General features: G+C 43.8%; 1 protein-coding gene across 1 annotated transcript; it reads left to right on the top strand.

Annotated features, from left to right (window-relative positions):
- Positions 1 to 217: 217 nt before the first annotated feature.
- Positions 218 to 27039, top strand: LOC116967316 (borealin-like). Its single transcript, XM_033013817.1, has 8 exons — positions 218 to 317; positions 2945 to 3073; positions 5643 to 5683; positions 10039 to 10126; positions 12980 to 13059; positions 17376 to 17463; positions 20317 to 20396; positions 26998 to 27039. Exons 1-8 carry the CDS (start codon positions 218 to 220, stop codon positions 27037 to 27039), a joined length of 648 nt encoding a protein of 215 aa, XP_032869708.1.
- Positions 27040 to 27057: the final 18 nt, after the last annotated feature.

Raw genomic sequence — 27057 nt, 5'->3', positions numbered from 1 at the left:
AAGCTCACTGATGTTAATCTTTGAAAGTACAGGATTAACATTTGATAAGTATTGACCCAAAGCTCTTACATCTGAATTTTAAAGCTGATAAAAGTAAATCAGAATTTTTTTTTGTATTCTTGGGAAGCTCTGTTTCATTAATCCTTGAGTAAAAGTCAGAACATTGGTTGCCATGACTACTGTATCAGGTTATTTTAAATTTCTCTTTCAGGAAAGAATGCCTTTAAAGCGGAAAGTAACCCATCGCAAAATAAATTCTCTGGAATTAAAGAAGCGTGAAAAGCATCAGGCTTTTCTGAAAGATTTTGACCTTGAAGGTATTATAGTTCACAACAATCATATCTAAAGTCTGTGCAGACAACATCTTCAAATTTACCCTGATCCTCTGCCTTTCTTTGTTTAAACTTGGTTAATCCTATGATCATTCCTCTAGCAATTGTCTGTCTGTCACTCATGTTCATTGTTGCCATAACTGTTTGACTTTGCAGTCACTGTTTTTAGTTTGTCAAAGTGAATGATAACTTTCAGCAAACTGATTCCACTTCTGATAGAGCAGAGCTCAGGCCACTGGAGATAGGGGGCGAGGAGGTGGAGAGGGTGCCTAGTTGTAAATTTCTGGGGATCAACATCAGTGAGGATCTTAAATGGTCTGTGAACTCTGCTGCAGTTGTAAAAAAGGCGCAACAGAGACTTTACTTCCTCAGAACACTGAGGAAGGCCCATCTGTCTGCTAAACTGCTGGAGTCTTTCTACCGCTGTTCGGTAGAAAGCATACTGACTTACTGCATAACTGCCTGGTTTGGGAACTGTTCAGCAGCTGACAGAGCAGCTCTCCAGAGGGTGATAAAAACTGCCCAGGGTATTATTGGACTCCCCCTGTCCCCTCTGGAGGACATTTACCACTCCAGATGCCGCAGCAGGACCTGTAATATCGTGAAAGACATTACACATCCTTGTCACCACCTTTTCACACTGCTGCCCTCAGGGAAAAGGTACAGGTCGCTAAAGTCACGCACTGCCAGACTCAAGAACAGCTTTTGCCCATCAGCAATCTTGGAACTGAACTGTCTCGGGAGCGGGTTATGGGGAAGGAGGGGGGGTGGGAGAGAGTGTTAATTGATGTAAATGTGAATCCATGGGTGGGTTTGGGGAGGGAGGGAGTGTAAAAAGTATGAGTATGTGAATGTTGACGTTCTTTTAAATGGAGAGACACAGTAATCTCGTTGTATGTGACACATGCAATGACAGTAAAGCATTCTGATTCTGATGCAAGATCATCAAAGGTTTCGGCCCGAAACGTTGCCTATTTCCTTCGCTCCATAGATGCTGCTGCACCCACTGAGTTTCTCCAGCTTTTTTGTGTACCTTTGAACTTTTAATTGTTTTTCTACAGATAGCCTAAATCTGTGGTTTTAGTGTTTTCTAATTTGCTCGCTGATTTCTTCATGAAGTTTAACCACTATGTAATAACTTGGTTTTGCACGTACGTTTTCAATTAGTGTTATGCACACAATTATAACTTATTTTATATTAGGGATAGACTTCCAACAATATTTTGTCTCTCCTAACCAGTCTTCACCATTCCACCTTGCCCCTTTTGGGGGTAAATTATTAGTATAGTGTTTCCTTTGAGTTTAGGGGCAAAGGTAAGTTGCATTTGGCATTTCTGTACCAAGCTTCAAATAATTGCAATATATTTTTTTTTTAAATCTTCTCTTAAGCATCAGAACAGCAAATTAAAATCTATATTAAGGCATTAGATTAATTTGGATGTAACTTCTCAGAGGTTACTTTCACCTCTTAAAGAAAGGGTGACGACGTGGCGCAGCGGTAAAGTTGCTACCTTCCAGCACCAGAGACCTGGGTTTGATCCTGACCATGGCTGCTGTATGTACGGGGTTTGTTCCTTCTCCCCGTCACCTTCATGGGTTTTCTCGGGTGCTCTGGTCTTCTCCCACACCCCAAAGACATACAGGTTTGTAGGTAAATTGGCTTCATTAAAATTTAGTAAATTGGCTTGTTTGTGTAGGATAGTGTTAGTGTGTGGGGATTGCTGGTCAGCACAGATGGTTGGCCGAAGGGGCTGTTTATATGCTTTGTCTCTAAACTAAGCTAAAGCAGTGACTACAGCAGTACGTTTCCAATGTAGTAATGCCCCTGTCCCACTTAGGAAACCTGAACGGAAACCTCTGGAGACTTTGCGCCCCACCCAAGGTTTCCGTGCGGTTCCCGGAGGTTGCAGATGGTTGCTGGAGGTTGCAGGTAGTGGAAGCAGAAAATTGTTGATTCTAATTGGCTGCCGAGCAAGATTTGTGATTGAGCTCTTCGACCTCACTTTCCTGCCGAGCTGACTAGTTATGATACGGCAGTCGGGGCTCTCCTTGAACTTATTGGGGGGTGAAAGGTTTGCTGTGTAAATATTTGAAAAGAACTGGAGCAAGTTCAGAGCACAAATGTGGCTTGTTTTCCTCTCAAAAATAATATTGATGGCCTTGTTTACTGATCTGAACCCAGTATTTTTGATATTTCTTTGACTATATGTCAAGCATAACATTTTGCCAGACTCTGCTGCAAGCTTTTTGGTCTCTGATGATAATCTTTTCACATGGCTACAAAATTTCTCATGCAACTAGAATTGGTGGCATGGCTGAGTCAAGGAATGGCTATTCTATTTAAGAAGACTTCAAGGACTTTGTATATGGTTAATTGTTCTGTAACATTAGCTGTTCTAAAAATACCTCCATGGTTTCAGAATTGCAGCATATGTGTCTGGCGATGTTGCAGGAATACTCCCACTATGGAATTCCACTGAATGCACTGCAATAACTGGGAAAACTGCTTGCTTTCTCAAACAATAATATAATTTTCTTCAGCATTCAATTCCGAATGATAGCAAACAATTAATTTATTAGTAACTAATGTTATATCCACTGTTCTTTCGCAGTTGATCGGCGGAAAAGAGAAATGGAGAAAGCATTGAACAGTCTACTCATTCAAATAGATGCCAATTACAGTCGTGCAATTATGAAACTCCCACTGGCTGTTAGACAAATGAATAACTTGGATTACTTTGGTAAGATATTGCATTCCAGATAATTGCTATGTATTGGGCATATCCACAAATACATCAATAATGCTGCCTTCTGATCTGTTCCACTAGGGATGTGAATCTTCACCACAAGTTTGCAGGATCTTAAAAAATAAACTACATTTAATCTCTCCCTTCCGGAACTTGGAAATCATAGCAGAGTCCTAAATTTACTCTGTAGGTAGAATTGAGTGAAAATGTCTCCAGGTTTTTGAGGCTTTTTATTTCTGTTTGGAGGCGAGAAATGAAACTTCCATTTTGTTCATTTTCTATTGTTTTAATTGATCTAAATTTTAAAATCTAAGTTTTGATTTCAGTATTGAAATATATTTGTAAACAGTTTCCATGCTTTATCTCTAAATTGAGTATTATTTCTACGCTAGCAACCTGGATCATATGAGAAATTGTGTTTATCTGAATATAACTGAACAAATTCAGGTTTTTGCAAGTCCTAACAATGCAGTCAACAATTCACCACTGCTTGTCATGGAAGTGCTCTGCTGGGTTCCTCCTCAGGCCTTGGGAGCCCTGAGCTGTGGTAATCTGCCACTGCAAATGGAGCTGTGATCACTGCAAGATTGAAGGTGTGTGTAAGGATTGCTTGCCCGTGCGCTTCAGTGGAGGATGGAACCACGAGGGACTATACGTTTGAATAGATAATTCGGATGTTTTACATTGGGTGTGGGTTTAAGTTAATTTTGATTTGGGTTTATAGCACCAGAAACACATTGTTTGACATTCAGTTAAACTGTGGATTGTAGCTTGCCTATACATCAGTTTATCCATTCTGGCATAATGCTTCCAAACCACTGACTTATGATTATTTTACGATGTGGATGTTTTAGTTACCACATTGTCCTGTGATGGATGCGGCAGACTGCTGCTTGTATTCTGTGAGTTGGCTGACAGCAAGTTCCTAGCTAATGTACTTGAGAATGCTAAAAGGTATACTAAAGTGAGCATATTTGTTTGTCGTATTTTACGCGTTAAAACGCTCACACTGCATTCAAGAGTCTGTACGTCATAGACAATCCAATGTTTTTTTTTACCCGATTCAATATGGTGAAATGTGTTATTGTAAGGTATGATTTAAAAAAATTACAGTACAGGTAAAAATTACGGGTGAATAAGCAAGGAAATTGGTATTTAAAGGTATAATTATCAAAAAACGTGTCAAAGATTTCCTGTGTAAAGAATGCATCTCTCTAAATAGAATAAAGAAGCAAGGAACAGGTATTGTGTTACAAGTAGGTGTAGATGTAATATAAAATATTCAAGTTGACTTAAGTGTAAACAAGCAAGGAGTTTATGTCATTTTAAGGTATGATTATCACAAAGTTTCTGTGTAAATTAAGAAGTTACAAGCAAATAAAATGTGTTATTTTATGGTTCAATTTAAAAAAAAAATAAAGTGTAAATTAAGGGTAAACAGGCATGAAAATGGTCGCCAATTCAAGGTGCAGTTAAAAAAAAAATCAGCATAAAGGGGGCGCTGCCTCCTTTTACCCCTGCCAGGGGCATTGCCCCTAGGAACCCTACATGGACCCCCACCTCTTTTTTCATTTTTTTCCTGTCTCATGCCTGTGAGTTACTACAACCTTTTGTGTCTACCTTTGATTTAAACCAGCATCTGCAGTTCTTTCCTACACATTTTGTCTGCTCCACTGTGAAATCTCCTCAAGGTATGTCTACTTTGAAGAAGTTCTCCTGTCTCCGACGAGAGTTCAGCGGACCCATTCCTTCCTTCTCTCCAGCATTTTGTGTCACACATCCTATTGCCCTATTCTCGCTAATTGAAGTCTGGGTCAGAAAGTCGAGGTTCATGGCAGAGGGGATGCTTATTCCTAGGTTCAGGACTTTGGATGGGATTATGATGTTGAAGGCAGAGCTGTAGTCTATAAATAAATCCTTGTTGGCTTGGTGTTCCAGAGATGAGTTTAAGGCTAGGGAGATGCCATTTGCTGTGGATCTTCAAACCGCCTCCAACCCCTTCACTACAGTCCTCTTCACTCTTGTAAAGTACAATCTTGTAAGTTTAATCAGAGCTGAATTCCGGCTTCTGCTCAAGTCCTGCGTAAATTGACTGTACTCTTCTGTCAGATTGGATGTTAGCCTTGTTACATATTCTTTGTTCAAATTAGTTGCTAAATATTAAATTGGTGGCAAAATGACCTGAAGAATTGATATGCTAGAAAGAAAGCAGAAAATGCTTCTCAGGTCAGGCTTTAATAGATAATGTTTGACCTCAAATATTACTTGTTTCCCTTTCCAAAGATGCAGCCTAACCTGCTCTTTCCTGTTTTTTTGTTAAATCTCATACATTGAGCAGTTCTGTGCAGCTAGAAATTATTTTAGCGAATTATTTAGACTGATGGAGAAAAATTAAAGAAAATACTTGCAACGCTGCATCTTAAAATTGAATTTAACTTTGATATTCTCTCTGGTGTGTTCATGGAACATGTTATCACTTACATTTTTGGATATGTCAGTAATGCTCTTTTATAGAACTAATTTTATGTACCCCTGAGTTCTTATTTCTATTTTTCCTCCTTAGCTTTGGGTGGAAGTGCAGATGCTGTGGCTGAAATTGAACAAGTAAGACTTTTCCTGATCTTGTTGCATGGAACCTGCGTGTGACCAGTGAAAAATAAATTCTCAATGCATTATAATGCCGCTACAATAAGGCAAGATCTGAAGCTTCTTGGTGGTTTATTAAGTAAATAAGAACTTTCTCGTTTGGCGCTAACCTGGCATTGTCCAAGTTATTTGCCATGCATTGGGGTTTGAAATATCTGCACAACAAAAGTGAAGAGCTACAAGGAACTGTGGATGTTGGTTTACAAAAAAAAGACAGTGCTGGGGTAACTCAGCTGGTCAGGTAGTAACTCTGGAGGTCAAAGGTCAAAAACTTTATTTGCCATTTGTGCTTACACATAGGAACTCTTGTGCGGTTGTTCAGAGAGTCAAGTCAAATTAAAAAGACACACAGAAAGACACATAATCTATAAAAACATATACTTCTCTAGAAATAAAAAAGAAAGTGCCTAAAACCCTATATAAAGGGGAAAGTGAGAGCATTGTTAATTGCACAAACCCTATATAAAAGTGTCGATTGCATTGTAAATTGCACAGGCCCAGGAGACAATATAATATGATATGATATGCTATGAGGTAGGTCAGGACATCAGTTCATTTTGTTTTGGCCAAGAGTCTCACTGTGGCAGGGAAGAAGCTCTTAAAAAAGCGTGTTCTGTTTGTGGCGATGCTGTCTGCTCGTCTGTGCCTGAGGTTGTATGTGCAGTTTTTGTGTTTGAGCAGGGAGTGAGCTGGATGTAGTGTGTCTCTGATGATTCTCTCTGCTCTTTTTTGACAGCGCTGTGTGTAGATTGTGTCCATGGAGGGGAGTTCCGTTCTGATAATCCTCTCTGCAGTCTTTATGACTCTTTGCAGAGCCTTCCTCTCTGTCTGTGTGGTGTTTCCATACCACACCGTAATGCGTGTGGTGAGGATGCTCTCTATCAGTCCTTTGTAGACCTGGGTGAGAGGGCGACAGTGCAGACCAGCTTTTCTGAGCAGCCTGATGAAGTACAGTCTCTGCTGGGCTTTTTTCACTGTGGCAGCAGTGTTCAAAGTCCAGTTCAGATCTGATGTTACTTGTAATCCCAGGTATCTGTAACTGTCAGCCCTCTCCACCACAGTTCCCTTGATGATAAGGGGCTGCAGGGGGGGTGGATTTTTTCTGAAGTCCATTATTATTTCTCTTGTCTTGTCTGTGTTGAGGCTTAGGTCGTTCACCTCACCATAGGCAAGAATGTCGTTCACCAGACTCCTGTAGCCCGACTCGTCCCCCCCCCCTTGATGAGGCCCAGGATGGTGGTATCATCCGCATACTTAATAATGATGGTATTTTCCTGGGTGGAGACACAGTCGTGTGTGTACAGGGTGAAAAGTTTGGGACTGAGACAGCAGCCTTGTGGTGATCCTGTGCTGACGGTGAGCTATGCAGACACCCTCCTTCCCATCCTCACCACCTGTGGTCTTTCAGTCAGGAAATCCAAGATTCAGTTGCAGGTGGGAGTCGGGACGCCGAGGTCTGTCAGCTTCTCAGTCAGCCTGCCCGGGCGAATGGTGTTAAAAGCCGAGCTGTAATCCAGGAACAGCGTTCTGACGTATGTTCCTCTGCTGTCCAGGTGTTGCAGGATGTGGTGTAAAGCAATGGCCACTGCGTCGTCCACTGAGCGGTTGGGGCGGTAGGCGAACTGTAGGGGGTCGATCGTGCCTGGGACCATGTGATTGATATGTGTGAGAACCAGTTTTTCTAGACACTTCATGGCAACTGGCGCGAGTGCCACTGGCCTGAAGTCATTCAGGGTGGATGGGTTTGTTTTTTTTTGGAACTGGTACAATGGTGGAAAATTTAAAAATACGGGGGATCACTGCTTGGTTTAAAGACAGATTGAAGATGTCTACATACACTCCAGTGAGTTGTTCTGCACAGGCCTTCAGAACTTTAGGAGGGACGCCATCTGGTCCCACAGCCTTGTGGGAGTTCACCTGCCTCAGAGCTTTCAGGACCTGTGTGGGTGTCACCTGAAAGACAGTGTCCGTGGGGTTGCAGGGGGCTTTTGAGGGGGTGTCTGTGTTCAGTCTGTCAAACCTGGTGTAGAAGGTATTAAGGCTGTCTGGGAGGGTGACATCCTGGGGGTCTGTGGTTGGTACTGTTTTCTTGTAGTTTGTGTCTGCTTGGATTCCCTGCCACATACTGCGTGTGTTGTTACTTAGGTAAAAGCTTTCAAGTTTTTGGGAATAAGCCCTCTTTGCAGCTCTGATGGACTTCTGTAGCTCGTACTGGGCTTTCTTGTACTCCCTTTGATCTCCTGACTTAAAAGCTTCTTGCCTTTTCCTGATCTTCTGTTTTATGTTTCCATTGAACCAAGGTTTCTGGTTTGGAAACACACGCACAGTTCTGGGAGGGGCACATATAGATGTGCACCAGCTGATGTAGTCACTCACAGCCTCTGTGTATTCATGAATGTCATCTGTGGCCACCTTAAAGATGTTCCAGTCTGTAGCCTCTAAACATCCCTGCAGGCTAGCCTGTGCACTGTCCGTCCAGGTGTTAACAGTTCTGACTGTGACTGGCTGTGCCTTAAGCCTCTTGGTGTAGGTGGGCTTGAGCCGAATTGCCAGGTGGTCAGACTTGCCGAAGTGGGGTATTGGTTCAGCTATAAAAGCATTTCTGATATTACTGTAGCAGTGGTCCAGTATCTTATTTCCTCTAGTTGGGAAAGTCACAAACTGATACAGTTTTGGTATGTTTTTCTTGAGGTTGCAATGATTAAAGTCTCCCAGAATAATAAAAGCAGCATCAGGATATTTGTTTTCATGCTCATTGATCATGTCGTGTAGCTCCCTGAGTGCAGCCTCTTCTTTGGCGGAAGGGGGGATATACACGACACTCACAATAATACATTGCAGTTCTCTGGGTAGATAAAACGGCCGTAGCTTCACAGTTAGATACTCCACATTCTCAGAGCAAGATTTAGAAATAAGCTTACAGTCGGTACACCAGGTTTGTTTGACGAGGACGGCCGTTCCTCCGCCACGGGTCTTGCCGCTGTCCGCTGCGCTCCGGTCCTCCCTGAAGGCCGTGTAGCCGTCTGGTGTTATCGCCTCGTCGGGTGACCTTTCCCCCAGCCATGTTTCACAGAAGCACAGCATGGAGCAGTCCTGTAAGTCCCTCTGCGTGGAGATCCGAGCATGGAGCTCATCCATCTTATTTACCAGAGACTGGACGTTAGCAAACAGTATGACCGGGAGGGCTAACCTTCCACTGCTAACCAAGCGCCGGAGTCGTCGTTCGGCCCCTCCCGGTATGCCGCGTCTCCGCCTGGGCCTGTCGTTGTCCGGGTGTCGGCCTAGCGTTGAGTCGCCGTAGCGTATTAGCTCAGGGTAGGGGTTAGACGTGCTCGGGTCTAAATGTCCAAAAGGACTGCACTCTCTCAGCCGTAGTAGGGTCGCCCGGTCATAGACGCCGTTTGCTGACCATGCTGTTACCGTAGTATGGCACAAAATAACAGGAGACAGACAAAAAAGCAGGTTGACTCTGGGAGCTCCTCGACGTCGCCCTCTCAGGAGCGCCATCTTGATCTGTAATGTGAACATTGATGGGTAATGTTTCAGGTCAGGCCTTTTTCAGACTGAAGTTGCTTTTGAAAATGTAATTAAAAATTAGATATGAGAGGATGATGAAGGGCAATGTTTATTACATTATGTCTGTTTTTAGCAGGTATATGCACAATCTGCCGATTGGTCTGGATAATGTGTTTCTATAATAAAACTTGCATGATTTTTGCTTAGCAAATTATCAGGTTATTCAAAGTAGTGAGATGGATGGTGGAAGCATTTCCCATGGCAGAATTGGGAACAAAGACACAATCTTAAAAATAAAGTTTGGTAACTTGCAACAAGAGATTCCCTTCCTCTGTCGACTATAGATCCTGCAACAACTGAAATGGTCAAAATGGGGTTTTATCGAACTGACAAGATCCTGAGTAAATGATTCAAGTGCAGATTAACCATGGTTGAACCTTTGTGACTAGACTAGGGATTGAATGTGCTACTACTGTTCATCTATCACATATTAACAAGGAAATTAATTGTGGGTAGACTGGACAAGGTGAAATATCTTGGCTACTTTAATTTATATTTCTTCCTTGTTAAAGTATTGGTGTGTTTTTGTTAACCACAGATTGCAGTTTGAGGCTTTTTGAAACAATTGTAAAGTACTTTATTCTAAATCTACCTGGCTATTCTTTTTGAAAATAGCAAATATATTATTGCTTAATGTCATTATTTGCTTTTTAATCCTGAATGGAATCTTAACTTTCTGGGCAATATATACTCCACCTTTGGAAATTGTGTTTTTATTGTTTCTTTGTTTACTGCAGAAACGTATTAATGCTGACTGTTTGGAAGTGGAAGCTATAGAGTCTGAGATTTTGAAAGATGCTACACAGCTGAAGACTACTAGAAAATGTAAGCTTGATCAAACGATTGCCAATAATGTCACAGCTCTGCCATTGTAGTGTGGCTAAGCAGCTTATGGATGCCGTCCTGAATCTATCTTTTCTAGTAGAAAGCCAAGAAGTAAATTAAATGTTTAAATGAAATACACTGCATATTATCATGTTTTTCATGGTTATTTAATTTTCTGCTTTAGTGAAAAGCTGACTGCTTACAAATTACTCTTGTAATGCAAATTAGGAACATGTTTCTCTCGGGCAGTGCTAGATTATTTGTGTAAAAGTCGCTGCAGAACTGTAGAAAATGATGGTTTCAGTAGGTCGGCAATACTGTTCAATTTATACGTATTTCCAGCTCTTGGGCAATGGCTTTTAAGTTACAGTATATCAAGCACCTCGGTGTGCTGAAGGTTTCTGCATTTTGTATTTTTTGGGTGGCAATTCAATAATTAATTGTCCACTGTTTTAAGCTCCAGTCCCCTATAATTACATAAGCCATTTTTTTTGTGTCCTGGCTATTGAGTTTTCTCCCAAGGGAAATTAGTGACTTATCTGTGAATTTGAAATTGTGGATATCTTAGTTAAATCTGTCAGCTTTTCCAATTTCCAAAAAACTCTCTCCTGAGCCTAGCTAAAGTTTTCTAATAATTAAAAAAACCCAGCCCTAGCAATGTGTAGGAAAGAACTGCGGATGCTGGTTTAAATCGAAGGTAGACACAAAACTCTTCCCTTCCCACTTAAAACACCTCCTCCCCAGGTACTTTCTCCTGCAACGGCAGGAGATCCAACACCTGTCCCTTTATGTCCCCCCTCAACTCCATCCAAGGCCCCCAACCGTTTTTCCAGGTGAGGCAGAGGTTCACTTGCACCTCCTCCAACCTCTTCTGCTGTTACAGGTGTCAACTCCTGTATTTCGGCGAGACTAAGCACAAGCTCGGCGATCGTTTTGCTGAACACATCCACTCAGACCGCCTTAACCTATCTGATCTCCTGATTGCTCAGCACTCCTGAAACTCCCCCTCTCATTCCCAATCTGACCTTTCTGTCCTATCCCTCCTCCATTGCCAGTGAGGCCCAGCACAAATTGGAGGACCAGCACCTCATATTTTGCTTGTGGAGCTTACACCCCAGCGCTATGATCATTGACTTCTTTAACTTCAAATAGCACTTGCTTTCGCTCTCTCTCCATCCCCTCTCCTTCCCAGTTCTCCCACCAGTCTTGCTGTCTCCGACTACATTCTCTCTGTCCTGCCCACTCCCCTGACATCAGTCTGAAGAAGGGTCTCGATGCAAAACATCACCCATTCCTTCTCTCCAGAGATGCTGCCTGTCCCGCTGAGTTACTGCAGCATTTTGTCTACCAGCGCTAGCAATGTCTGTTCCCTAACATCGCGGGAAGCTAGCGAAGAAATTGCTGGTACTCGGGCAGAGATATTTGTATCTTCAGCTATGGGGGAGGTACCAAATGACTGGCAGGACACTAATTTAATTTAGATTATTTAAGAAGGGCTGCAAGGACAAGCCAGGATGCTATAGGCCAGTGAGCCTATCGTCAGTCGTGGGTAAGTAACTGGAGAGAATTGAGGGACAGGATCTACTAGTATTTGGATAGGCAAGGACTGAGTAGGGATAGTCAGCTCAAATTTGTATGCGGGATATCATGCCTCAAATTGCAGGTCTTCCCATGTCCCAGCAACTGGTGCTCCGACATCATTTTAATCCAAACAAAATTATGAAAGGTCTCCCCTGGTAATCCCTGGCAATAATGTTGTGCCTAGGCCAGATGTGGAGGCTGATGTTCCTGTTCCTTGGTATTCACATTATTCAGAAATGTGCATAAATATTTGCATTTGTTTCCATTCAACAAGAAATTTGCAATACTCTCCTAGAAGCACAATATCCACTTTTCTTTTTGTTTCTTAGTTCAACTTGTAGTGGTTAATCGTATCATGTTAGCACACCATTACTCTCACCACAAAATGTTAAAGCAATATTTCTACTTTATTTTCCATCTTCCATTCTTTCTCAACTGAGAGTCCTGTAACCACATTCGCCACGTTTCAGTCTTACTTATGGAAGGGTTTCGGCCCGAAACGTTGCCTATTTCCTTCGCTCCATAGATGCTGCTGCACCCGCTGAGTTTCTCCAGCACTTTTGTCTACCTTCATCACCCTTTTCTGTTTCCCTATTTTGGATGAAGCAAACCATGAGCTGTAGACAGGACGATTCACCTTTTCTATTCTGCAGTTGAACCCATTTATTTTGAGTTGGTTGAGGGTCAAATTAGAATAGCATCGAAAATGAATTGGTGTATTCACAGCAAAATAAAACTGTCCATTCAGGTGTATAGGGGAGAGAAGAGATAGATGCACAACCCAGTATCTCACTGAATGAAAGGCGCCCAATGTTTATGTTGTGGTTGGGCCATGTAGGTATGTATTGTAGAAACTCTAGATTGATTCCTATTTTATTATTGATCTTGTGTTCTAATGTGCATTTATTTACCAAAGGCAAACTGGCCTGTCTACAGGTCGAGGTTTGCATCATCCAAAATGGGGAAAATCTGTAGGTAGTAAAGTAAACACTCAAACAATATTTAGATTGGTTTATCATATAGATTGTACATGTATTGCCATAGCTTCAGTTTGGAGTACCCACTTAGGAAGACTGACAAGATTGATTGCAATGCGTTTCTCTGCCTGCCCAAGAATTTGTATTATTAGTATTGGTACATGTATCTCAGTAACCAAGTCATATGCTGGTTAGTGATTATTGATTTGTATTGATTAGAACAGGTCACTACTTTTCTCTTTTATAAAACAAATAGTTGTAGATGTTTTCATTTTAAATGCTATATTCCCTCCAGGTAAACAGAAAACAAAGCATGTCGATGACGCAGCAAATGATGGTGAAGATCTTCCTCCATCAAGTAAAATGTTCCGAAAGGTGAGTGCCTTTATAATGGTGCTGTCATAATACATGAGAACTCTAACCAAAATATGCTTGCTAACGTCCTGCATCAGAGCTCATGGAACTTAAAAGATGATGATGTAGGGAATCGTGTATTGGCTGGCTGGGGGTCACTTGGCGTAAACCAGTCTTTCTAGTTTACAACTGTACCAACAGGCATGGAAAGCAGAGTAGCAGCATACCAAAAACAGACACAAATGCTGCAGTAACTCTGGGTCAGACAGCATCTCTGGAGAAAAGGAATAGGTGACATTTTGGGTCAGAACAGTCCTTCAGACTGAAAGATTTGGGGGGGAGGGCTACTGAAAAGGCCAGAACAAGTCAAGGCTGGCATCCTTTTCTCACCTCTGGTTTTTCATTGCCTTCCCCCCAGATCAGACTATCTTTCAGTCTGAAGAAGGGTTCTGACCCAAAACATCGCCTATACCTTTTCTCCAGAGATGCTGTCTGACCCAGAGTTACTGCAGCATTTGTGTCTGTTTTTGGTATGCTGCTACTCTGCTTTCCATGCCTGTTGGTACAGTTGTAAACTAGCCTGACCAGCTGAGTTACTCCAGTATTTTGTCTATCATCAGTATTAGGCCAGCATCTGCAGTTCCTTTTTGCATACCAGTTGACTGTGCTTTTGTTAAACGGCTGAGCAGGTTTGAGGGATTGAGTTCTGTAGGTAGCTTGTACATTCATAGCCAGTAATCGCATCTGCACAATGCAAGTGAGTTATTGACTAAAGTTGCACCTACATTTATTAATGTGTTGTTGTAGAGGTTAATAGACTGCACAAACTTGCTGGTTTAAAAAAAAATGTCAAAGAGTACAGATTACAACTTGTTTATGGGTTAGTAGGAAGGAACTGCAGATGCTGGTTTACACCAAAGATAGACACATTGCTGGAGTAACTCAGTGGGTCAAGCAGCATCTCTGGAGAAAAATAATAGGTGATGTTTTGAGTCTGAACCTTTCTTCAGACTAGAAGAGTTCCGAACCAAAACGTCGCTTCTTTTTCTTCAGAGATGCTGCCGGACCCACTGAGTTACTTCAGCCTTTTGTGTCTATCTTTTGTTAATGAGAGTGCTGTGTTTTGAGTTGTGGGCACTAAGCTCATTGTCTATCAGACAACAGTGATCCCTGCACTTCCAAGATTACCTACAGCAGCTCAAAGGATATCTATATCTCCCAAATTACCTTGGAATCCATTAGCAAGACAAACTTCTCCCAAACAAATATCCCCATCCTCGAGGGTCTGCTTGGCAGGTCACACCCTTTGCATGTCTGACACCATAATCGAGAAACATTGAGTTTTTCAGTAGATAGTAAAATGGAAACAAAAGAGGCTACAGATGCCGCAATCTGGAGCAAAAATCAGATTGCTGGAAAAACTCGGAAGCTAAAGAACATCAGCAAAGGGAAGGATAGTCAACATTTTGGGTTGAGACTCTGCAAGGAGACTCCAGCTATCCCCTTGCATATGAAATGAAAAAATCAAAAATATATCCCAAAATATTTGATCCCGTTTGACGATCACTATTTGATAGATAGTTAGATAGATAGCCTTTTATTTGTCATCCAGACCGAAGTCTGAACGAAATTTAAGCAGTCATACATATAATACAATACAATAAAAAACAACAATAAACACATATTAACATCCACCACAGTGAGTCCACCCAACATCTCCTCACTGTGATGGAGGCAAAAGTCTTAGGGCTGCAGTCTCTTCCCTCCTCTTCTCCTTCTGCGCTGAGGCGATACCCCCCGGGCGATGTTAAAACCTGTCCTCGCGGCTCAAACACCGCGGCCCGGGGTAGTCGAAGCTGCCGCTCACCAGACCTGCTGACGCAGCCGCTGGCCCGCGGCCGAACCCCGGTCCCAGGTCACCGCCACCAGAACTGCCGTCCCAGCCCCCGGAGCATCGTTCCAGCCCCGAGCCGGATCGCCCTCACGTGAGTACTGCCACCGTCTCAGCCTCGCGCCAGGCCGCCGCTCCTCCCTCGCGCCAGGCCGCCCCGACTGTCTATTAAGGCTGTCTGGGAGGGTGACATCCTGGGGGTCTGTGGTTGGTACTGTTTTCTTGTAGTTTGTGTCTGCTTGGATTCCCTGCCACATACTGCGTGTGTTGTTACTTAGGTAAAAGCTTTCAAGTTTTTGGGAATAAGCCCTCTTTGCAGCTCTGATGGACTTCTGTAGCTCGTACCGGGCTTTCTTGTACTCCCTTTGATCTCCTGACTTAAAAGCTTCTTGCCTTTTCCTGATCTTCTGTTTTATGTTTCCATTGAACCAAGGTTTCTGGTTTGGAAACACACGCACAGTTCTGGGAGGGGCACATATAGATGTGCACCAGCTGATGTAGTCACTCACAGCCTCTGTGTATTCATGAATGTCATCTGTGGCCACCTTAAAGATGTTCCAGTCTGTAGCCTCTAAACATCCCTGCAGGCTAGCCTGTGCACTGTCCGTCCAGGTGTTAACAGTTCTGACTGTGACTGGCTGTGCCTTAAGCCTCTTGGTGTAGGTGGGCTTGAGCCGAATTGCCAGGTGGTCAGACTTGCCGAAGTGGGGTATTGGTTCAGCTATAAAAGCATTTCTGATATTACTGTAGCAGTGGTCCAGTATCTTATTTCCTCTAGTTGGGAAAGTCACAAACTGATACAGTTTTGGTATGTTTTTCTTGAGGTTGCAATGATTAAAGTCTCCCAGAATAATAAAAGCAGCATCAGGATATTTGTTTTCATGCTCATTGATCATGTCGTGTAGCTCCCTGAGTGCAGCCTCTTCTTTGGCGGAAGGGGGGATATACACGACACTCACAATAATACATTGCAGTTCTCTGGGTAGATAAAACGGCCGTAGCTTCACAGTTAGATACTCCACATTCTCAGAGCAAGATTTAGAAATAAGCTTACAGTCGGTACACCAGGTTTGTTTGACGAGGACGGCCGTTCCTCCGCCACGGGTCTTGCCGCTGTCCGCTGCGCTCCGGTCCTCCCTGAAGGCCGTGTAGCCGTCTGGTGTTATCGCCTCGTCGGGTGACCTTTCCCCCAACCATGTTTCACAGAAGCACAGCATGGAGCAGTCCTGTAAGTCCCTCTGCGTGGAGATCCGAGCATGGAGCTCATCCATCTTATTTACCAGAGACTGGACGTTAGCAAACAGTATGACCGGGAGGGCTAACCTTCCACTGCTAACCAAGCGCCGGAGTCGTCGTTCGGCCCCTCCCCGTCTGCCGCGTCTCCGCCTGGGCCTGTCGTTGTCCGGGTGTCGGCCTAGCGTTGAGTCGCCGTAGCGTATTAGCTCAGGGTAGGGGTTAGACGTGCTCGGGTCTAAATGTCCAAAAGGACTGCACTCTCTCAGCCGTAGTAGGGTCGCCCGGTCATAGACGCCGTTTGCTGACCATGCTGTTACTGTAGTATGGCACAAAATAACAGGAGACAGACAAAAAAGCAGGTTGACTCTGAGAGCTCCTCGACGTCGCCCTCTCAGGAGCGCCATCTTGATCTGTAATGTGAACATTGATGGGTAATGTTTCAGGTCAGGCCTTTTTCAGACTGAAGTTGCTTTTGAAAATGTAATTAAAAATTAGATATGAGAGGATGATGAAGGGCAATGTTTATTACATTATGTCTGTTTTTAGCAGGTATATGCACAATCTGCCGATTGGTCTGGATAATGTGTTTCTATAATAAAACTTGCATGATTTTTGCTTAGCAAATTATCAGGTTATTCAAAGTAGTGAGATGGATGGTGGAAGCATTTCCCATGGCAGAATTGGGAACAAAGACACAATCTTAAAAATAAAGTTTGGTAACTTGCAACAAGAGATTCCCTTCCTCTGTCGACTATAGATCCTGCAACAACTGAAATGGTCAAAATGGGGTTTTATCGAACTGACAAGATCCTGAGTAAATGATTCAAGTGCAGATTAACCATGGTTGAACCTTTGTGACTAGACTAGGGATTGAATGTGCTACTACTGTTCATCTATCACATATTAACAAGGAAATTAATTGTGGGTAGACTGGACAAGGTGAAATATCTTGGCTACTTTAATTTATATTTCTTCCTTGTTAAAGTATTGGTGTGTTTTTGTTAACCACAGATTGCAGTTTGAGGCTTTTTGAAACAATTGTAAAGTACTTTATTCTAAATCTACCTGGCTATTCTTTTTGAAAATAGCAAATATATTATTGCTTAATGTCATTATTTGCTTTTTAATCCTGAATGGAATCTTAACTTTCTGGGCAATATATACTCCACCTTTGGAAATTGTGTTTTTATTGTTTCTTTGTTTACTGCAGAAACGTATTAATGCTGACTGTTTGGAAGTGGAAGCTATAGAGTCTGAGATTTTGAAAGATGCTACACAGCTGAAGACTACTAGAAAATGTAAGCTTGATCAAACGATTGCCAATAATGTCACAGCTCTGCCATTGTAGTGTGGCTAAGCAGCTTATGGATGCCGTCCTGAATCTATCTTTTCTAGTAGAAAGCCAAGAAGTAAATTAAATGTTTAAATGAAATACACTGCATATTATCATGTTTTTCATGGTTATTTAATTTTCTGCTTTAGTGAAAAGCTGACTGCTTACAAATTACTCTTGTAATGCAAATTAGGAACATGTTTCTCTCGGGCAGTGCTAGATTATTTGTGTAAAAGTCGCTGCAGAACTGTAGAAAATGATGGTTTCAGTAGGTCGGCAATACTGTTCAATTTATACGTATTTCCAGCTCTTGGGCAATGGCTTTTAAGTTACAGTATATCAAGCACCTCGGTGTGCTGAAGGTTTCTGCATTTTGTATTTTTTGGGTGGCAATTCAATAATTAATTGTCCACTGTTTTAAGCTCCAGTCCCCTATAATTACATAAGCCATTTTTTTTGTGTCCTGGCTATTGAGTTTTCTCCCAAGGGAAATTAGTGACTTATCTGTGAATTTGAAATTGTGGATATCTTAGTTAAATCTGTCAGCTTTTCCAATTTCCAAAAAACTCTCTCCTGAGCCTAGCTAAAGTTTTCTAATAATTAAAAAAACCCAGCCCTAGCAATGTGTAGGAAAGAACTGCGGATGCTGGTTTAAATCGAAGGTAGACACAAAACTCTTCCCTTCCCACTTAAAACACCTCCTCCCCAGGTACTTTCTCCTGCAACGGCAGGAGATCCAACACCTGTCCCTTTATGTCCCCCCTCAACTCCATCCAAGGCCCCCAACCGTTTTTCCAGGTGAGGCAGAGGTTCACTTGCACCTCCTCCAACCTCTTCTGCTGTTCCAGGTGTCAACTCCTGTATTTCGGCGAGACTAAGCACAAGCTCGGCGATCGTTTTGCTGAACACATCCACTCAGACCGCCTTAACCTATCTGATCTCCTGATTGCTCAGCACTCCTGAAACTCCCCCTCTCATTCCCAATCTGACCTTTCTGTCCTATCCCTCCTCCATTGCCAGTGAGGCCCAGCACAAATTGGAGGACCAGCACCTCATATTTTGCTTGTGGAGCTTACACCCCAGCGCTATGATCATTGACTTCTTTAACTTCAAATAGCACTTGCTTTCGCTCTCTCTCCATCCCCTCTCCTTCCCAGTTCTCCCACCAGTCTTGCTGTCTCCGACTACATTCTCTCTGTCCTGCCCACTCCCCTGACATCAGTCTGAAGAAGGGTCTCGATGCAAAACATCACCCATTCCTTCTCTCCAGAGATGCTGCCTGTCCCGCTGAGTTACTGCAGCATTTTGTCTACCAGCGCTAGCAATGTCTGTTCCCTAACATCGCGGGAAGCTAGCGAAGAAATTGCTGGTACTCGGGCAGAGATATTTGTATCTTCAGCTATGGGGGAGGTACCAAATGACTGGCAGGACACTAATTTAATTTAGATTATTTAAGAAGGGCTGCAAGGACAAGCCAGGATGCTATAGGCCAGTGAGCCTATCGTCAGTCGTGGGTAAGTAACTGGAGAGAATTGAGGGACAGGATCTACTAGTATTTGGATAGGCAAGGACTGAGTAGGGATAGTCAGCTCAAATTTGTATGCGGGATATCATGCCTCAAATTGCAGGTCTTCCCATGTCCCAGCAACTGGTGCTCCGACATCATTTTAATCCAAACAAAATTATGAAAGGTCTCCCCTGGTAATCCCTGGCAATAATGTTGTGCCTAGGCCAGATGTGGAGGCTGATGTTCCTGTTCCTTGGTATTCACATTATTCAGAAATGTGCATAAATATTTGCATTTGTTTCCATTCAACAAGAAATTTGCAATACTCTCCTAGAAGCACAATATCCACTTTTCTTTTTGTTTCTTAGTTCAACTTGTAGTGGTTAATCGTATCATGTTAGCACACCATTACTCTCACCACAAAATGTTAAAGCAATATTTCTACTTTATTTTCCATCTTCCATTCTTTCTCAACTGAGAGTCCTGTAACCACATTCGCCACGTTTCAGTCTTACTTATGGAAGGGTTTCGGCCCGAAACGTTGCCTATTTCCTTCGCTCCATAGATGCTGCTGCACCCGCTGAGTTTCTCCAGCACTTTTGTCTACCTTCATCACCCTTTTCTGTTTCCCTATTTTGGATGAAGCAAACCATGAGCTGTAGACAGGACGATTCACCTTTTCTATTCTGCAGTTGAACCCATTTATTTTGAGTTGGTTGAGGGTCAAATTAGAATAGCATCGAAAATGAATTGGTGTATTCACAGCAAAATAAAACTGTCCATTCAGGTGTATAGGGGAGAGAAGAGATAGATGCACAACCCAGTATCTCACTGAATGAAAGGCGCCCAATGTTTATGTTGTGGTTGGGCCATGTAGGTATGTATTGTAGAAACTCTAGATTGATTCCTATTTTATTATTGATCTTGTGTTCTAATGTGCATTTATTTACCAAAGGCAAACTGGCCTGTCTACAGGTCGAGGTTTGCATCATCCAAAATGGGGAAAATCTGTAGGTAGTAAAGTAAACACTCAAACAATATTTAGATTGGTTTATCATATAGATTGTACATGTATTGCCATAGCTTCAGTTTGGAGTACCCACTTAGGAAGACTGACAAGATTGATTGCAATGCGTTTCTCTGCCTGCCCAAGAATTTGTATTATTAGTATTGGTACATGTATCTCAGTAACCAAGTCATATGCTGGTTAGTGATTATTGATTTGTATTGATTAGAACAGGTCACTACTTTTCTCTTTTATAAAACAAATAGTTGTAGATGTTTTCATTTTAAATGCTATATTCCCTCCAGGTAAACAGAAAACAAAGCATGTCGATGACGCAGCAAATGATGGTGAAGATCTTCCTCCATCAAGTAAAATGTTCCGAAAGGTGAGTGCCTTTATAATGGTGCTGTCATAATACATGAGAACTCTAACCAAAATATGCTTGCTAACGTCCTGCATCAGAGCTCATGGAACTTAAAAGATGATGATGTAGGGAATCGTGTATTGGCTGGCTGGGGGTCACTTGGCGTAAACCAGTCTTTCTAGTTTACAACTGTACCAACAGGCATGGAAAGCAGAGTAGCAGCATACCAAAAACAGACACAAATGCTGCAGTAACTCTGGGTCAGACAGCATCTCTGGAGAAAAGGAATAGGTGACATTTTGGGTCAGAACAGTCCTTCAGACTGAAAGATTTGGGGGGGAGGGCTACTGAAAAGGCCAGAACAAGTCAAGGCTGGCATCCTTTTCTCACCTCTGGTTTTTCATTGCCTTCCCCCCAGATCAGACTATCTTTCAGTCTGAAGAAGGGTTCTGACCCAAAACATCGCCTATACCTTTTCTCCAGAGATGCTGTCTGACCCAGAGTTACTGCAGTATTTGTGTCTGTTTTTGGTATGCTGCTACTCTGCTTTCCATGCCTGTTGGTACAGTTGTAAACTAGCCTGACCAGCTGAGTTACTCCAGTATTTTGTCTATCATCAGTATTAGGCCAGCATCTGCAGTTCCTTTTTGCATACCAGTTGACTGTGCTTTTGTTAAACGGCTGAGCAGGTTTGAGGGATTGAGTTCTGTAGGTAGCTTGTACATTCATAGCCAGTAATCGCATCTGCACAATGCAAGTGAGTTATTGACTAAAGTTGCACCTACATTTATTAATGTGTTGTTGTAGAGGTTAATAGACTGCACAAACTTGCTGGTTTAAAAAAAAATGTCAAAGAGTACAGATTACAACTTGTTTATGGGTTAGTAGGAAGGAACTGCAGATGCTGGTTTACACCAAAGATAGACACATTGCTGGAGTAACTCAGTGGGTCAAGCAGCATCTCTGGAGAAAAATAATAGGTGATGTTTTGAGTCTGAACCTTTCTTCAGACTAGAAGAGTTCCGAACCAAAACGTCGCTTCTTTTTCTTCAGAGATGCTGCCGGACCCACTGAGTTACTTCAGCCTTTTGTGTCTATCTTTTGTTAATGAGAGTGCTGTGTTTTGAGTTGTGGGCACTAAGCTCATTGTCTATCAGACAACAGTGATCCCTGCACTTCCAAGATTACCTACAGCAGCTCAAAGGATATCTATATCTCCCAAATTACCTTGGAATCCATTAGCAAGACAAACTTCTCCCAAACAAATATCCCCATCCTCGAGGGTCTGCTTGGCAGGTCACACCCTTTGCATGTCTGACACCATAATCGAGAAACATTGAGTTTTTCAGTAGATAGTAAAATGGAAACAAAAGAGGCTACAGATGCCGCAATCTGGAGCAAAAATCAGATTGCTGGAAAAACTCGGAAGCTAAAGAACATCAGCAAAGGGAAGGATAGTCAACATTTTGGGTTGAGACTCTGCAAGGAGACTCCAGCTATCCCCTTGCATATGAAATGAAAAAATCAAAAATATATCCCAAAATATTTGATCCCGTTTGACGATCACTATTTGATAGATAGATAGATAGATAGCCTTTTATTTGTCATCCAGACCGAAGTCTGAACGAAATTTAAGCAGTCATACATATAATACAATACAATAAAAAACAACAATAAACACATATTAACATCCACCACAGTGAGTCCACCCAACATCTCCTCACTGTGATGGAGGCAAAAGTCTTAGGGCTGCAGTCTCTTCCCTCCTCTTCTCCTTCTGCGCTGAGGCGATACCCCCCGGGCGATGTTAAAACCTGTCCTCGCGGCTCAAACACCGCGGCCCGGGGTAGTCGAAGCTGCCGCTCACCAGACCTGCTGACGCAGCCGCTGGCCCGCGGCCGAACCCCGGTCCCAGGTCACCGCCACCAGAACTGCCGTCCCAGCCCCCGGAGCATCGTTCCAGCCCCGAGCCGGATCGCCCTCACGTGAGTACTGCCACCGTCTCAGCCTCGCGCCAGGCCGCCGCTCCTCCCTCGCGCCAGGCCGCCCCGACCGGGCGCCGCTCCTCCCTCGCGCCAGGCCGCCCCGACCGGGCGCCGCTCCTCCCTCAAGCTGGGCCGCCCCGACCGGGCGCCGCTCCTCCCTCAAGCTGGGAACGCCGTACCTCCCCGAGCTCGGCTACTCCGACGGGAGCACCGTTCCTTCCTCGGGCCGGCCGTCACAGCCCCTCACGAAAGCACTGTCCAGCCCCGAGCCGGGCCGTCCTCACGGGAGCGAGCTCAGTGCGAGTCCTGGCGGGCTCTGCCTCCTGAGCCTCGAGGTCGCCAGCTCCGCCATTAGGCCTCAGCGCAGACGGAGACAGAGAAGGGGAATACGACCAAAAAGTCGCATTCCCCCGCAGGGAGAGACAGCAAGCCCCGTTTGAAAGCATCCATAAACTATGTAGATTGAGGAAATTACTAGTTTAATAAACATTTTGCTCCTGATACCATGGTTGTGAATAGAATTAATTTCTTGACTGTTTGAGATAACTTCACCTTGGTGAGTTTTCCAGTGAAGTGTTAACAAGTCTTTTGGGTGTTGGCAGTATGGACCTTGAAGGGTCACGGGTGAGATCAGGTTTTGTAGTAGCCAGCTTCTGCTGTGCTTCTGTAACCCAAGGCTTTGATAGAACTTGGACAATGGTGGTCCCTGGGGTTCTTGTTTGAGTTTAAGAAATGTAATCTCATTGGAGATGTCAAACTTTGCCTCGTAAAAGCCATATTTTTAGGCTATGTAACCTATTCTCATGAGTTTGTTCTAAGAATTTGAGCTATTATTTTAAAACTCTTCTCCGATAGACCAAGCAAGGTGTTACCACCTTGGCTAAAAGTAGACCTCCCTCATCATCTACCACCAATGGCCGGGTTAGAAGGTAATTATTCATCAGCACTTCTCATACAGAAGAGAAATGTCATATTTTATCTTTTGATAATTACAGTTAGTGAGTTTACCAGTTTGAGAATGGTTTATTTTTGGTCATTAATACAACCTAGCTGTAGTTTTACTGCAGCAATGCTGAGCTTTGTCATCATTTTGCTCACTTTAAGCAACTACTATATATGGGTCTTCATTCGTGTTATCCCTGTACAGCTATAGGCTTCTGTGGGGATATTCTGCTTCACCTTTCCTCAATAAATAACTGAAGATGGGAATAACACAATAAATCCCTAGAACCCATCCACCATTCAATTAGTTCTCCTCTATATCCCGTAGCCCTGCACTCACACACCTTCTTCCCCCCCCCCCCCCCCCCCCACCACTAGTAACAAGGTCAGAGTCCCCCTTGTCCTCACCTTCCACCCTACCAGCACATAAAACAGATAATCTTCTGTCTTTTTCGCCACCTCCAACAGGATCCCACTACTGGCCACATCTTCTCTCCTTTCGGCTTTCCGCAGAGACCGCTCCCTCCGTAACTCCTTGGTCAATTTGTTCCTTCCAAATCAAACCACCCCCTCCCCTGGTACTTTCCTTTGCAACCGCAGGAAATGCTACACTTGTCGCTTTACCTTCCCCCCTCTATTCCATCCAAGGACCCAAGCAGTCTTTACAGGTGAGGCAGAGGTTCAGCTGCACCACCTCCAATCTCATCTATTGCATCCGCTGTTCTAGGTGTTAACTGCTCTACATCGGTGAGACCAAGCGCGGGCTTGGCGATCGCTTTGCGCACACCTCCGCTCAGTTCGCAATAACCAACCTGATCTCCCGGTGGCTCAGCACTTCCACTCCCATTCCGAAACCGACCTTTCTGTCCTGGGCCTCCTCCATGGCCAGAGTGAGTCCCACTGCAAATTGGAGGAGCAGCACCTCATATTTTGCTTGGGTCGTTCACATCCCAGCGGTATGAACATTGACTTCTCCAATTTCAGGTAGTCCTTGCTTTCTCCCTCCTTCCCCTCCCCTTCCCAGCTCTCCACTGTCTCCGCCTCGTCCTTTCTTCTTCCCGCCCCACATCATGCTGAAGACGGGTCATGACCCGAAACGCCACCTATTCCTTCGCTCCACAGATGCTGCCTCACCTGCTGAGTTTCTCCAGCATTTTTGCCTACATTCAATGAGTTCATGGTTGATCTGTGACCTAACTACAGTACCAATCTTTCCATGTATCTCTTGATACTGTTTAAACAATGTGCCATTCTAATAGTTATGATCTAACAAGGGTGACACAACGGTAAAGTTGTGTTCCTACTGCACCAGAGACCCAGGGTTGTTCCTGACTATGGGTGCTGTCTGTACGGAGTTTGTACGTTCTCCCTGTGATTTTTTTTTTTTTTCTGTATCGTATCTCCGTCCGCACAGCGGCCTAACATCGAGGAGTTGGCGGCCTTTGCTGGAGACCGACTTTGAGCTCCATCGCGGGAGCCTGCCGACTTTAACATCGTGGAGCTCCTGATCTCTGGTTAGAGACCGACAAGAGAACTCCAAGTCGCAGATGAGGGAAGATGATTAGACTTTATTGCCTTCCATCACAGCGAGGAATGTGGGGAATCCGCTGCGGTGGATATTTATGTTAACTCTTTTGTAGTTGTGTGTCGTGTTGCTTCTTCAGTATGGGTAAATCGCATATCAGTATCTGAATTGGTACACGTGACAAAAAACCTTTGACCTGTGTGGGTTTTCTCCAGGAGCTCCAGTTTCCTCCCACACTCCAAAGATGTACAGGTTTGTCGGTTAATTAGCTTGGTAAAAATTGTAAATGATCCCAAGTGTGTGTAGGATAGTGTTAACGGGGTTTGCTGGTCGGCGCTGAGTCGGTGGGTCAAACGGCCTATTTCCGAGCTATATCTCCAAACTAAATTGAAAACAAACTAGGGTTCCACACTTCTATCAACCTTTGTTCATTTTTACACTGTCCCTTATTCCCAGTCCACCCTATCAGCTGCCTCTTAATATTAAGTATTAAATAGACACTTATACTAGGTTTCAATCTTAAGGGCCTGTCCCACCTGGGCGACATTTTAGGCGACAGTCAAAAAAGAGATGGTCGGGTCGTGACGCGTGTAGTGCCGCCGGTGTCTCCCTGCCGCCCCAGGATTTTGGAATGTTCAAAATCCAGGGGCGACATCTGGGTGTCTCATCATGTCGTGCGCTCTATCACACGCTGACGTATGCTGTTCTGTGGGTGATGCCCGGTTAAGATTAGGGACTGTAAAATATTTCCTTATATGAATATATTTAAATTAATACAATAATTCCTCCCTTCACCCCGGTCCATTCTTGTCCTCCCCCCCCCCCCGATCACTGGTCGGTGCGGAATCGGTGGGCCGAAGGGCACTGGACACGGGCCCCAGGGGTTGGACTCCAAACTCCCAATATTCTGCATGGGAATTAAACGGTTGGCCACGAGTTGTCCGAGAGGCAGATCTCTCTTCCAGTGGTCTCTCAAAACCCCCAGAGGCAGCGGGCGTTTCAACTGGGTGCAGGTAATGTTGTCAATGTACCAGTGCCATCCACCTGCTCCGCCACTAAATACCCACCACCCATTTTGAAGCAAGGCGAGGGGCGGAGGAGGGGGGGTTATTGTTCCTAAAGTCTGCATTTATCCCATAGTCAATGTTACTAAAACAGATGAGGTGGCCTTTGTGCAGTACTATTAGTGGGATCTAGTTGTCACAGGCTGGGTCCACAAATGGGGGGCGTCGGGGAAAGTGGGGGGGGGCGGGGTTGGATAATGTGAGAAGGGGAGGTGAGTGGGGGGGGGGGGAAAAGGGGGAGAGAGGAGGGATGAGGGGGGTGGAGGGGAGAGGAGCGTTCAGCCTAGACGGTGATTGGATCTGGAAGCGGACCAATACATCTGTAAATAAAGCTGAACGACTCGGACATCTCTTCATTTGCACAATTGATTTTATTGTATTAATATTAATATATGATCCAGGATAATACTGGCTTGGCTGGATTATTTCAAAAACATCTTAGCATAGACACGACACATTTTCTTTGGCATTTTTTAGTGTAGGTTTTAGTTTAAAGATGTAGCATGCAACTGGTCCTTCAGCTCACTGAGTCCATGCCAACTATTGATCACCTGTTCGCACTAGTTCTGTTAGTCTCACCTGCCCGTGTTTGACCCATATCTCAAAATCTTTCCTATCCATGTACCTATCCAAACGTCTTTTAAATGTTATCATACCTCCTTGAATACCTTCTCTGGCGGCTCGTTCTGTATACCTACCATCCTCAGTGAAAAACATTGCCACTCGGGTTCCTATTTAATCCTTCCCCTCTCACCTGGGGAATGTTTTGTTTTTAATGTAGAGATACAGCGCAGAAACAGGCCCTTTGGCCCAGCGACCAGCAATCCCCACACATTAACACTATCCGACATACTTTAGGGATAATTTTATATTTATACCATGTCAATTAATCTACAATCCTGGACGTGTTTGGAGTGTGGAAGAAAACCGAAGATCTCGGAGAAAACCCACGCGTTCACGGGGAGAATGTGCAAACTCCGTCCAGACAGCACTCGGGACTCTGCGCTGCAGCACTGTAAGGCAGTAACTCTACCGCTGTGTCCAACTCTACCTTTTACTGTAAATGTTTGTGCAGGTTAGCTCTAATCGTCTTTTCAATTCTACAGGACAAGTCGGATCAAAGGGCAGAGCTCTGCAAATACTTCTGATATTTGGGGACCCACACC

This window comes from Amblyraja radiata, chromosome 39 (genome assembly GCF_010909765.2).
Source record: "Amblyraja radiata isolate CabotCenter1 chromosome 39, sAmbRad1.1.pri, whole genome shotgun sequence".
Taxonomy (NCBI): Eukaryota; Metazoa; Chordata; class Chondrichthyes; order Rajiformes; family Rajidae; genus Amblyraja; species Amblyraja radiata.
The sequence above is the reverse complement of the archived record's forward strand: the minus strand, read 5'-3'. Positions and strand labels throughout refer to the sequence as shown.

What these genes read in the sequence shown, in the direction of transcription:
- LOC116967316 (XM_033013817.1), top strand. Translation starts at nt 218, where the DNA reads ATGCCTTTAAAGCGGAAAGTAACCCATCGCAAAATAAATTCTCTGGAA. An exon ending in GAATAACTTGGATTACTTTG is followed by an intron (nt 3,074 to 5,642) that starts GTAAGATATTGC and finishes TTTCCTCCTTAG; the next exon opens with CTTTGGGTGGAAGTGCAGAT. An exon ending in GCTGAAGACTACTAGAAAAT is followed by an intron (nt 10,127 to 12,979) that starts GTAAGCTTGATC and finishes TATTCCCTCCAG; the next exon opens with GTAAACAGAAAACAAAGCAT.